This window comes from Hypanus sabinus, chromosome 13 (genome assembly GCF_030144855.1).
Source record: "Hypanus sabinus isolate sHypSab1 chromosome 13, sHypSab1.hap1, whole genome shotgun sequence".
NCBI classification, from domain to species: Eukaryota; Metazoa; Chordata; class Chondrichthyes; order Myliobatiformes; family Dasyatidae; genus Hypanus; species Hypanus sabinus.
Window position 1 is genome coordinate 21,852,717 of NC_082718.1, and position 13,476 is coordinate 21,866,192.

The 13,476-nt window shown below is 47.8% G+C and overlaps 2 protein-coding genes across 3 annotated transcripts in view; one reads left to right on the top strand and one right to left on the bottom strand.

Moving 5' to 3' along the window:
- Nucleotides 1-165: 165 nt before the first annotated feature.
- LOC132403711 (enoyl-CoA hydratase domain-containing protein 3, mitochondrial-like) lies at nucleotides 166-9,329 on the bottom strand. The gene is made up of 5 exons (XM_059987312.1): nucleotides 9,132-9,329; nucleotides 5,723-5,844; nucleotides 4,839-4,936; nucleotides 1,703-1,903; nucleotides 166-582 (listed from the first exon to the last, which is right to left on the bottom strand). The coding sequence occupies exons 1-5, from the start codon at nucleotides 9,275-9,277 to the stop codon at nucleotides 262-264; spliced, it is 888 nt and encodes a 295-aa protein (XP_059843295.1). The 5' UTR covers nucleotides 9,278-9,329; the 3' UTR covers nucleotides 166-261.
- Nucleotides 9,330-11,324: 1,995 nt separating this feature from the next.
- The window catches only part of rbm17 (RNA binding motif protein 17), a 62,739-nt gene continuing 60,587 nt past the window's right edge, over nucleotides 11,325-13,476 (top strand). The window contains exon 1 of one of the 2 annotated variants that reach the window (XM_059987310.1): nucleotides 11,325-11,440. The gene's annotated coding sequence lies outside the window, so the exon portion shown is untranslated. The other variant, XM_059987311.1, reaches the window with a different exon arrangement.

Consider the following 13,476-nt stretch of genomic DNA (forward strand, 5'->3'; position numbering starts at 1 on the left):
TACCTTAGAAACTGTTGATTGCTTGGGATTTTCATGCACAGTAGTCTCTAGAGTTTGCAGAGAATAGTGCGAATAACAGAAATTGTTCTGTGGGCAAAAGAGAGATCAGAGGAGTATGTTCAGAAGGCACAGGACGTAGAAAATAAATCAGCCACTGAGTGTATGTCAGTGATAATAAACCTGATTATGATTCTGAACCTTGGTGTTAAATAGTTAACAGATCACTGCATGTACTTAAATAACAAACAAGCTTATTCGTGCTTATTCCGTAGAATGTGACCAGACCGGTTTCTTCTTCTGTAGGAAGGCTTCGATCCCTTCCTGCCCATCTTTCAGTGCTAAGTTCTGCACCATGACTTGCGAAGCAATCTGATATGCCTTGTTTCGATCCTGAGCCATTTGCTTGTAGAACGTAGCTTTCCCCAGTGCAACCACAGACCTGCTGGTGTCACAGATTCTGTGGGCAATCTTCATGGTCTCTTCGTCCAGCTTGTCCTCGGGCACCACTCTGCTTACCAGCCCGTGCTGTAGTGCCTCCTGGGCAGAAATGGGCTCTCCGGTGAACAGCATTTCTAAGGCAACCTATGTCAAAAAGTAACGAATCACAGCCTTATTTCCACAAGAGAAAGATAGTAAATTCTATAAAAGACTATTCTCATCTCCAGCGGCACACACACAAAATACTGGAGTAACTCAGCAAGTCAGGCAACATCCATGAAGGGGAATAAATCGTCAATGTTTCAGGCAGAGACCCTTCATCAGGACTGGAAAGGAATGGGGCAGAAGCCAGAATAAGAAGGTGAAAGGAAGGGAGGGTATAAGCTGACAGGTGATAGGTGAGGGGGAAGCTGGGTGGTTGGTGGAGGGGGACTTGAAGTATGATAGGTGGAAAAGGCGTAGGGTGAAAGAAGGAATCTGATATGAGAAGACAGTGGACCATGAAAGAAAGAGAAGGTTGTCCTTACTATTAGAGCACATCTTATGTGGACAGATTGAGCAAGTTTGACCTTTTCTCTTTGGAGCAAAGGAAGATGAAAGGTGACTTGAAAGAGGTGTACAAGATGATAAGAAGCATACCTAGAGTGGACAGACAGACCTATTCCAGGGTTGAAATGGCTAATATGAGGGGGGATAATTTTAAGGTGATTGGAGGAAAGTATAGGGGAGATATCAGAGGTAGTTTTTCTTAAAACAGAGGTGGGTATTTGGAACACCCTGCCAGGGGTGATGGTAGAGGTAGATAGATTGGGGGCATTTAAGAGACTCTTAGATAGGCACATGGATGGTAGAGAAATAGAGGACTATGTGTGAGGAAAGCATGAGAATGATCTTATAGTAGAGTAAAAGGTTGGTGCATTGTGGGCTAAAGGGCCTGTACTGTATTATTCAATGTTCTAAAAAAATATAGTGTTCATGTTTAAAATATTTGGACAGGTACGTGGATGAAGACAGAGGAATATGGAGTAGGTACAGGAGAGGAACAAGCCCTTCTGCCCACTTTGAAAAGGTTTGGAGGGCTATGGAGGAAATGCAGGCAAACGGGACCAACTCAGAAAAGTTTGTAGAGGGCCTTTTTCCGTGCTTTGTAACTGTACAACTGTGGGGAACACAGAGCTGGCCTCACAAGCCTTCTGCAGTGCCAGTCATTCCAGTGAACCTCTTTATAGGAATGGCAACCAGCTGAAGCACACTGGCGACGCACCTTCCGAGGCACCGACCGCCCCAATGCCACGGCCGGGGTAGAGCAGAACAGTCCGACGTTGACTCCCGGTGTGGCAAACTTTGACCTGTCTGACACCACGGCAATGTCACAACTTGCCACCAGTTGGCAGCCAGCTGCTGTGGCCAGCCCGTTAACCTTAGCAATGACCGGCACCGGGATCTCCTGAAGTAGGGTCATCACCTACGGTCAGAGAAAAGGTGGTCAGCAGAGCTCTCCGCAGAACTTTCTTACCCTGAGATCCTTCCCAGAAACTTTCACCCTTCCACATGCCCTGTTTCCTCAGGTTTGAAATTTAAAGTACATTTATTACGAAGTATTAGACCATAAGGGATAAAATTTGCTCCACCACTCTTTCCTGACTGATTTATAATCCCTCTCAATCTTTTCTCCTGCCTTCTCCCTATAACCTTTGACACACTTACTAATCAGGAACCTATGAACCTCCACTTTAAATAAACCCGATGACTTTGCCTCCACAGCCATCTGCTGTGATAACTGTACTGTATACACGTTACATATAGATACATGGAATTGTGGTGACTGTTTCACGGTTAGTAGTTGCCCTTCGTCTCCTATCCCAAGCACTCAGTGAATTCCACTAGGCAATTGTGCAATAAGGACATTGCAACCAAGTCCTGTCCTGCTTGCTGGGGTCTTACTGCTTTAGCTTCTGAATGGACAAGTTCTGAATGCCCTCCCACCATTGGGCAGGAGTCCAACACAACTAAGTTCAGGGACAGGTATCCCTTTTAGCATTCAGTTCTTGAACCAACCAGTAGGGCCCTAATCACTACAGTTTAGCAATACTATGACCACTCTGATCACTTTGCACTATAAATTGACTTCTCTTAAAGTTGTGTATAACTTGTGTATAATTTATGTTTTCCTTGTGAATGCTGTTGATCTGATGCTGTGTGCCTGTGATGCTGCTGTCAGTTTTTTCATTGCACACCTACGTACATGTGATTGTGTGAATGAAAATAAACTCAACTTTGATGTGCCGGTTCAGGACCCTGATGGCTGTAGGGTAGTTGACTGTCCCTGAACCTAGTGGTGTGGGACCCAAGGCTCCTGTACCTCCTTCCTGATGGTTGAGGGGTGATAACTGTCCCTGAACCTAGTGGTGTGGGACCCAAGGCTCCTGTACCTCCTTCCTGATGGTTGAGGGGTGATAACTGTCCCTGAACCTAGTGGTGTGGGACCCAAGGCTCCTGTACCTCCTTCCTGATGGTTGAGGGGTGATAACTGTCCCTGAACCTAGTGGTGTGGGACCCAAGGCTCCTGTACCTCCTTCCTGATGATTGAGGGGTGATAACTGTCCCTGAACCTAGTGGTGTGGGACCCAAGGCTCCTGTACCTCCTTCCTGATGGTTGAGGGGTGATAACTGTCCCTGAACCTAGTGGTGTGGGACCCAAGGCTCCTGTACCTCCTTCCTGATGGTTGATAACTGTCCCTGAACCTAGTGGTGTGGGACCCAAGGCTCCTGTACCTCCTTCCTGATGGTTGATAACTGTCCCTGAACCTAGTGGTGTGGGACCCAAGGCTCCTGTACCTCCTTCCTGATGGTTGAGGGGTGATAACTGTCCCTGAACCTAGTGGTGTGGGACCCAAGGCTCCTGTACCTCCTTCCTGATGGTTGAGGGGTGATAACTGTCCCTGAACCTAGTGGTGTGGGACCCAAGGCTCCTCTACCTCCTTCCTGATGGCAGTGGCGAGAAGAGAGCCAAGGGCCAATGAGTGTTCAAACTCACTGGACACTCGACAGAAATAAAGGAAAGGAACAGGATACACTGTGACTCCATGATCAAATTTTTGCAATTGTCCCACCATCTTTTTCAGCCACCTGGAATCATTTGTTTGTGAATGCTCCTATAAAGTACCTAGAGGCATTTTCCTCTGTTAAAAACAAATACAATTTTTTGTTATTATCCAATCTGAAAAACAGTTTGGAAATCCAGTTTTGTTTTTATTTCAAACCGGATTTTATTTCAGACTGAAGTATGCTACTGAAGATTCTGGCAAATTTCTACAGATGTACCAAGGAGAGCATTCTGACTCACCGTCTGACATGAGTGGACCACCGCACAGGATCAGAAAAAGTTACAGAGGGTCGTAAGCTCAGCCAGATCCATCATGCGTAAAAGCCTCCCCAGCATCGAGGACATCTTCACAAGATGATGCCTCAAAAAGGCGACTTCCATCGCTAAGGAACCCCATCACCCACGTGATCCCTCTTCTCATTACTACCATCAGAGAGGGGAGGTACAGGAGCCTGAAGACACACACTCAGTGTTTTAAGAACAGCTTCATCCTCCACCATCAGATTTCTGAATAGTCAATGAACCCATAACCATTCCCTCACTATATCTGCAGTACTTATTTTTCTAAAATATACTGTATTCAGTATTGTGCAAAAGTGAGAGAGAGAGAGAATGCACGTGCGCACGTGTGCTAGGGTGCACAGTACTGTAGTAATTTTATGTATTGCACTGTAAATGCTGCCACAACAAAAAACAAATTTCATAACATATGTGAGTGACGATAAACCTGATTCTGTTACGTGTCTCTACTGTGGTCTGAGAATGGGAAAGGGCAGGGAGATGGGAATTATGGTTGGGAAAAGGGGAAGGGAGAGGGGATGGAGTGGGAAGTGCCAGAGAGACATTCTGCAATGATCAGTGAACCAATTGCTTTGGAATCAAGTGGCCTGGCCTGGTGTCTCAGGCCTGGGTGTGTCTGTACCCGCGCCAACCCCTACCACTGGTACTCCATCTGTCATCTGTCCCACATATCTCCCACAATGCCCCACCCTCGCTATTCCCAGCATACTTTGCTCCTGCAGATTTACAAACTCGCTCTCCGCTCCATGTTGACAAATACAGCTCTGTGCAAAAGTCTTGGGCACCCTAGTTATATATATATATATGAATATATGTGCCTAAGACTCTTGCACAGTACTGTATGTACTTCTTATTGAAATTTGTAGTATATTTTCTGCCTTGCTCTGTACTGCTGCCACATAAACAGCAAGTTTCCTGACAGAAGTCAGTGATCTTAAACCTGATCCTCGTACTTGAGTTGTTATCCAGCCTGGATTTAAGTTGATGAGCTTACCTCACTGCAGAATGTAAAAACCCGGACATGATGATCCCCTCCTTGTGTTGAGGTCAGCTCCTGAAGATCATGGCCAGATGAAAACACAGGTCCTTCAGCTGTGCACACACGAATCACAGTATCAGACTCACTCACAATTACATTATCAACATTGTATTTACAGTAAACAGTAACAGATCTAAAAATAACCCGGGTTAAAAATTCCTTTACTGGGTGGGTATTTATTGCTTCCTTTCCTCCTGCAGTCTGTGATCTCCCACGACCTTGAGAAGGTGTCACAGGTAAATAGTGTCATAAAAGCGAGCTTTCAGCATATTGGCCTACAAATTGAGTACAGGAGTTGGGACGCTATGTTGGAGTTGTACAAGACCTAATGTGGAGTATTGTGTGCAGTTCTTGCCACCTATCTACAGGAAAGATATCAATAAGACTGAAAAAGTACAGAGAAAATTTTCAAGGATGTTGGTGGGACTTGAGGACTTGATTCAACGACGTGCCCACCTTCTTTTCATTACTGCCATCAGTGAGGAGTTACTAGGAGCCTGAAGATACATGCTCAATATTTTAGGAACAACTCTTTCCCCTCTGCCATCAGATTTCTGAACAGTCGATGAACGCATGAGCGCGACCTGACTGTTTTGTTCTCTTTGTATTATTTATTAATTTTTAAATATATTCTTATAGTAATGTTTTACACATTGCAGTATAGTGCTGCCACAAAGCACAATTTTCACAGCATATGTTAGTGATAATAAGCCTGATTCTGAAGACATTTTACTACACTTAAATGAGATTCTGGTGAAACCTTCACCTGGAACGTTGTGCACATGTCTGTCTATACGAGACAGTGATATGCTTGGAGTGGAAAGAGTCCAATAAGTTACCTGAAATAACTATAACTCGGAGATCGTTGCTTTCTACTTCGTGAAGGAGGTCTGCGTGCAGGGATTCCAGCATAGCCAATGAGAGGGCATTCCGTTTCTTTGGGTTATTCAGCACAATGTTCCTAAAAGGAAGCAATGTTTTTTAAATGGCACAGTTCATTTCTGTGCGACAGGAGAATACAATTCAAAGTACAATAGTCTCTGTTTTATTATTTCATAACTATTGCATAATGGTAAATTATTGTGTACATTATCACTCTGCACTTTACTATTAGTTAAATCTGCACACTGCCAAGTGTGTTTTTAAATGTTGCTGCTGTAACAAACGAATTTCCCACTCGGGATCAATGAAGTACATATTATTAAAAATTCAGAATATAAGAGTGCATTCAGAAAAAGATTGTTCTTCTGACTGTTTCATCTTAGTGAAAGAATTCTCCCTTTCCCTTTCCCACCCTGGCACCCTTCTTACTTCTCCTCACCAGCCTATCATCACCCCCTGGTGCCTCTGCTCCCTTCCTTTCTTCGATGTTCCACTCTCTTCACCTATTAACATTACCTCTTTTTCAGCCCTTTATCATACCACCTCTCAGCTTCTCACCTCATCGCGCCCCTCAGCCACCTGTCTTTACCTATCACCTTCCCACTTGTATTTCTTCCCCCTCCCTCTCCCTCCAGAGCTGCAGAATAGTTTTGGTATGAAACGTTGACTCTTTATCCCCCTCCATAGATGCTGCCCGAAACGTCGACTCTTTATCCCCTCTAAAGATGCTGCCCAAAATGTCGACTCTTTATCCCTCTCCACAGACGCTGCCCGAAATGTCGACTCTTTATCCCCCTCCATAGACGCTGCCCGTAACATTGACTCTTCATCCCCCTCCATAGATGCTGCCCGAAACGTCGACTCTTCATCCCCCTCCATAGACGCTGCCCGAAACGTCGACTCTTTATCCCCTCCATAGATGCTTCCTGAAATGTCGACTCTTCATCCCTCTCCACAGACGCTGCCCGAAACGTCGACTCTTTGTCCCCTCCATAGACGCTGCCCGAAACGTCGACTCTTCATCTCCCTCCATAGACGCTGCCCGAAACATCGACTCTTTATCCCCTCCATAGACGCTGCTCGAAATGTCGACTCTTCATCCCCCTCCATAGGCGCTGCCCGAAACGTCGACTCTTTATCTCCCTCCATAGACACTGCCCGAAACGTCGACTCTTCATCCCCCTCCATAGACGCTGCCCGAAACGTCGACTCTTCATCCCCCTCCATAGACGCTGCCCGAAACGTTGACTCTTTACCCCCTCCAGAGACGCTGCCCGAAACGTCGACTCTTCATCCCCCTCCATAGACGCTGCCCGAAACGTCGACTCTTCATCCCCTCCATAGACGCTGCTCGAAATGTCGACTCTTCATCCCCCTCCATAGGCGCTGCCCGAAACGTCGACTCTTCATCCCCCTCCATAGACGCTGCCCGAAACGTCGACTCTTTATCTCCCTCCATAGACGCTGCCCGAAACGTCGACTCTTCATCCCTCTCCACAGACGCTGTCCGAAACGTCGACTCTTTACCCCCTCCATAGGCGCTGCCCGAAACGTCGACTCTTCATCCCCCTCCATAGACGCTGCCCGAAACGTCGACTCTTTATCTCCCTCCATAGGCGCTGCCCGAAACGTCGACTCTTTATCTCCCTCCATAGACACTGCCCGAAACGTCGACTCTTCATCCCCCTCCATAGACGCTGCCCGAAACGTTGACTCTTTATCTCCCTCCATAGACGCTGCCCGAAACGTCGACTCTTCATCCCCCTCCATTGACGCTGCCCGAAACGTCGACTCTTTATCTCCCTCCATAGACGCTGCCCGAAACGTCGACTCTTTACCCCCTCCATAGATGCTGCTCGAAATGTCGACTCTTCATCCCCTCCATAGACGCTGCTCGAAATGTCGACTCTTCATCCCCTCCATAGACGCTGCCCGAAACGTCGACTCTTCATCCCCCTCCATAGACGCTGCCCGAAACGTCGACTCTTCATCCCCTCCATAGACGCTGCTCGAAATGTCGACTCTTCATCCCCCTCCATAGACGCTGCCCGAAACGTCGACTCTTCATCCCCTCCATAGACGCTGCTCGAAATGTCGACTCTTCATCCCCTCCATAGACGCTGCTCGAAATGTCGACTCTTCATCCCCTCCATAGACGCTGCCCGAAACGTCGACTCTTCATCCCCCTCCATAGATGCTGCCCGAAACGTCGACTCTTCATCCCCTCCATAGACGCTGCTCGAAACGTCGACTCTTCATCCCCCTCCATAGACGCTGTCCGAAACGTTGACTCTTTACCCCCTCCAGAGACGCTGCCCGAAACGTTGACTCTTCATCCCCCTCCATAGACGCTGCCCGAAACGTCGACTCTTCATCCCCCTACATAGACGCCGCCCAAAACGTCAGCTCTTTATCCCCTCCATAGATGCTGCCTGAAACGTCGACTCTTTACCCCCCTACATAGACGCCGCCCAAAACGTCGACTCTTTACCCCCTCCATAGATGCTGCCCAAAACGTCGACTCTTTACCCCCTCCATAGACGCTGCCTGAAACGTCGACTCTTTACCCCCCTCCATAGACGCTACCCGAAACGTCGACTCTTTATCTCCCTCCATAGACGCTGCCCGAAACGTCGACTCTTCATCCCCTCCATAGACGCTGCTCGAAATGTCGACTCTTCATCCCCCTCCATAGGCGCTGCCCGAAACGTCGACTCTTTATCCCCCTCCATAGACGCTGTCCGAAACGTTGACTCTTTATCCCCTCCATAGACACTGCCCGAAACGTCGACTCTTTACCCCCTCCATAGATGCTGCCCAAAACGTCGACTCTTTACCCCCTCCATAGACGCTGCCTGAAACGTCGACTCTTTACCCCCCTCCATAGACGCTGCCCAAAACGTCGACTCTTTACCCCCTCCATAGACGCTGCCTGAAACGTCGACTCTTTACCCCCCTCCATAGACGCTGCCCAAAACGTCGACTCTTTATCCCCTCCATAGACGCTGCCTGAAACATCGACTCTTTACCCCCTCCATAGATGCTGCCCAAAACGTCGACTCTTTACCCCCTCCATAGACGCTGCCCAAAACGTCGACTCTTTACCCCCCTCCATAGACGCTGCCTGAAACGTCGACTCTTTACCCCCCTCCATAGACGCTGCCTGAAACGTCGACTCTTTACCCCCTCCATAGACGCTGCCTGAAACGTCGATTCTTTACCCCCTCCATAGACGCTGCCTGAAACGTCGACTCTTTACCCCCTCCATAGACGCTGCCTGAAACGTCGACTCTTTACCCCCCTCCATAGACGCTGCCCTAAACATCGACAGTCCTCTTGCCCCGGGGCTGCCGGCCTGCTCCTCACCTAACGCCGCCCCGCTGGGTGCGGAGGGTCAGTGGTTCCTGGGCCGCTCCTCGGGCCAGACCAAGTCCCCGCCGCAGCCCGGGGTGGGGACCGGCCGCCACCGCCGCCCTCCGCAGCCAGCGGCCCACCGCCCGCAGACTCCCCATGGCGGCGGCTCCCGTCCCCGCTCGCCGACGCGGCCCCGACCGGAGGCTCCTCCTCCTGCGGCTGCAGAGCCGTCCCGGCCCGGGCAAGCTGCGCCCCCTTCACGTTCATCCTCTCCTCACTAATCCCACTATCTCCTTAATTTTGCACACTCCGATGGCAATAGTATTTAAAAAAAAAACAAATACCCCGATTAGTCTGAGAGCAGCTTTACCCAGTGCACACTGAGCTCAACTGCAGCATGCACGTATGTGAAACAGAAGCAGAAATCAGGGTAAATCCCATAACTACGCTGCTGTACCCTGACGATGAACCTGCTCCCTCAGTAAAGAAACTCACAGATCGCTTTGCAAAGGCAGATCATCAATTATCGGAAACACAAAACCAGGCTTTCTGGTCTATTTGGGATATTGAAATTTTAAATATTGTTACTGCCAATAGTCGTGCTGTGGAGTGAGAAATGGTGAAAATCTAAATCAGATTTTATCAGAATTAATCAGGTTTATTATCACTGACTTGTAAAATGTGATTTTTGTCATTAGACATATAAAATTACTATCAATTACAACATGAATAAAAGAAGGAATAATGAGATAGAGTTCATGAACCACTGAAATCTGATGGAGGAGGGGCAGATTCATCCAGTGTGGGTCTTTCCTAGGTGGTAGCAATGAGAAGAGGGCATGTTTCAGATGGTAAGGATACTTAATGATTGATGCCGCCTTCTTGAGGCTTCGGCTCTTGAAGACGTCCTCGATGGGTTGTGTCCATGATGGAGCTGTTTGAGTCTACAACCCTCTGCAGCCTCTTTTGATCCTGAGCGTCCATTGCATGCACTCAAAATGTTCTGGACTGTTGAAAAGAAGATGTTGCTTTAATTCGACTTGTACTGTCTACCTTACATCTGCAGCAGGTGTTAAGAGTCATACAGCACAGAACAGAGCCCTTCAGCCCATCTGGTTTATGCCAACCAAGATACTCATCCGAACTAATCTCATTTGTCTGCATTGGGCCCATAAACCTCTAAACCTTTCCTGTCCACATCTACCTGTCTATGTTTTTCAGTTGTACTATCTTAAAGTGCAAATAAAATACTCTGGAATCTCCAAAGACTCTGGCAAATTTCTACTGATGTACCATGGAGAGCACGCTGACAGGGTCGGGATAAGCTGCAGCAACTTGTAACCTCAGTTAGCCCCATCTTGGGCACAAGCCTCCCCAGTATCAAGCACATCTTCAAAAGGTGATACCGCAAGAGGGTGACATCCATCATAAAGATCCCCATCACCCAGGAAATGTCCTCTTCTTATCATTACCATCAGGGAGAATTGAATTGACATTATTTCTTATATCCTTCACATACATGAGGAGTAAAAATCTTTCTGTTACATCTCCATCTAAATATGTAATGTGTAATCATAGTAATTTGTAATAATCTATAATAAATAGAGATAGATAAAGGAGTTTGATGACACACACTCAACATTGTAAGAACATCTTCCTCCCCTCTATCATCAGATTTCTGAATGGACAATGAACCCATGAACACACTTCGCTACTTTTGCTCTCTTTTTGATATAGTTATTTATTTTTTATATTTATTGTAATTGCTTATGTTTTGAACTGTACTGTTGCCACAAAGGGTACACGGTTTACAACACATTGCAGCGATATTACTTTCTGACTCTGAATTATTTGTTTTGGAATGATCTGTATTTGCAACAAAATGCAGAAGCTGCAGGAAGAACAACTGGATTCTGTGGATTCCCTCGAATTCAGAGAGGAAATAAGCTCTGCTCGTGACCTCAAATGGAACTGAAGATAGGAGGATCTTGGACGTAGGCAGGTGATGGTACCCACCACCGTTAAATTACCAAAAACAACGCTGAACGGTAGGATATGGGAATTACAGGTAGGAGAACAAATTTCAATGTGTGTGGGGGTGCGGGAAGGAGAGTTCGAAATACTCAGTAGATCTGATAACATCGAGAGAATGGTTGTGGGGAGGATCTCTGGGTGTCTGAAAGGGGGGACCCATTCTTTCTTCCGCAGTCAGGCGGTGCTGTGTGAGCGGATCGGCGAGCGGGCGCGCTGGTTTCCGGCCGGACTGTTGATGCGGACGGAACCGAGGAGCCGGAAGCCGAGTGGCGGCTGGAGAGGCGCGGGTGAGTGGAGCACGGGGCCCCGGGTCGGGGGGAACCGGGAACCTGGAACCTGGAGCGGGGTTGCTGTCTACTCCAAGTCCGGGCGGCGGGGAGCGCGGAGTCTGTTGGGAAGGGAGAGATGTTACGGGTTTTGTGGTGGGTAGCACCCCTCTCATCTCCTTCATCATCCACCTCAACCTTCCCCATTACCCCCTCATCACACACCTACCTTACATCAGCATCCCCACATCGCTCTAGCCCTACGTTCCCTCAACACTCTTACCACCCCAACCCACGCTTTTATCATTCACCCAGCCTCTCTCCTCATCGCCTTACCTCTCTCCTCAACCATGCACCCTCCCTCATCACTCACTCTCATGCGTCCCCTTTAACCCCCCCATTCACTCTACCTCCCCGACGTCAATTGCCCCTTTGCCCTGTCACCCTCTGTTATTGTCCCATCCCTCTCACCAACACCAACCCTCCTCCTTCCCCTCACCTCATTACCACCCAGCCTCCTTGTCACCCCCTCATTACCAATTCCTGTCACCCCCATTCACAGTTACGATTTCCATCCACTCCAAGCTGCAAACCCCGCCGCGCACTGAACTGCCCATTTTGAGTTGTGAACGTTGTTCTGAGCACCGACTTGTCGTTCTTGTTATGTGGTCTTGGAAGAGAGTGCAGAATACTGCTGAGGGAATCTGGGGTGGTGCAGTGAGTTATGTCTAAGCCGGTCCATTTCAAGTTCAGCTCTGCACCTTGCCGTGGCTCGCAGCGAAATGTCCAGGCAGTCCAGAGAGTGCGCTCACTGCCCGTTATTGCAGCTGCATGTGTACGGTGGGCTTGTCTGTGCAGATATTGAAAAGGAGGGGTGCCCTGTTGCAACACGAGTGCATCCACTTCAGCAGATTCCAGGAGCTGCAGTCTTCAAAGATTCACTTTGTCACATGTACGTCAAAACATGCAGAACTGTGCAAAAGGCTTTGGCACAAATAGATAGCTAGGCTGCCTAAGAATTTTGCACAGTATTGTATTTCTTAATGTGAAGGGGAGAGTGAGTTTGTGAATCTGGCAGGACCAAGGATGTTGGGAATGGTGAGGATGGAGCACTGTGGGAGGGGTGTAGAATGGGTGGTAGAGCAGGAGGGGGGGATGATGTAGATTCAAACGCACCCAGCCCTGACACACCAAGTAAGGTCATTTGATTCCAAACAAGTGGTTTATTGATCATTACAGAATGTCTCTCTGGTGCTTCTCACTCCCTCCCCTCCCCCTTCTCCTAACCATGATTCCCCTCTCCTTGCCCTCTTCCTACTCTCAGTCTACAATGGAGACCCACACCAGAATCAGGTTTATCGTCACTCACATGTCAGCAGTACAGTGCAATACATAAAATTACTACAGTACTGTGCAAAAGTCTTAGGCTCCATATATATGTGTGTGTGTGTGTTTGCTTATGCTTTTTGCACAGTACTGTACAGTGCAACATGTCATTTGCATCAAGAACTAACATATCCTGAGAATGTGCTGGGGGCCGCCCACAAGTGTCACCATGCTTCCCGTACCAACTCATTAACCCTAGCATGCACATCTTTGGAATTTAGGAGAAAACTACTGCAAACCTACATAGTCACAGAACATACAAACTACTTACAGGCTATGCTGGGAATTGAACCCTCATCATTGGAGCTGAAAAGTGTTGTGCTAACTGCTAGGTTACTCTGCCATTGAAGAATAAATTATGCCGCATACATGAAATGGTGGAGGAGGTCAGCAGGCCAGGCAGCATTTATGGAAAAGAGTAAACAGTTGATATTTTGGGCTGAGGCCCTTCATCAGGAGTTCATCCAGCATTTTATGTGTGTTGCTTTGGATTTACAGCATCTGCAGATTTTATTGTGTTTGTGAAGTATAAGATTATGTATAATGTTTGCATTGTGTAGCCAAACTGGGAGTCCCGTCAACTTATCGTGGACTTTCTAGAGCAACATTAGATAATTGATGGTGATAAGTTATTTGCTGGAGGAAAGGAATTGTCGATGTTTCAGGTCAAA

Excerpts from the sequence above, each read along its gene's own strand:
- LOC132403711 (XM_059987312.1), bottom strand. The coding sequence starts at position 9,277 with ATGGGGAGTCTGCGGGCGGTGGGCCGCTGGCTGCGGAGGGCGGCGGTG. Across the intron at positions 4,937-5,722 it reads CCGAGTTATAGTTATTTCAG|CTGAAGGACCTGTGTTTTCA; the intron begins GTAACTTATTGG and ends GTGTGTGCACAG. Across the intron at positions 583-1,702 it reads GGCGGTCGGTGCCTCGGAAG|GTTGCCTTAGAAATGCTGTT; the intron begins GTGCGTCGCCAG and ends TTTTTGACATAG.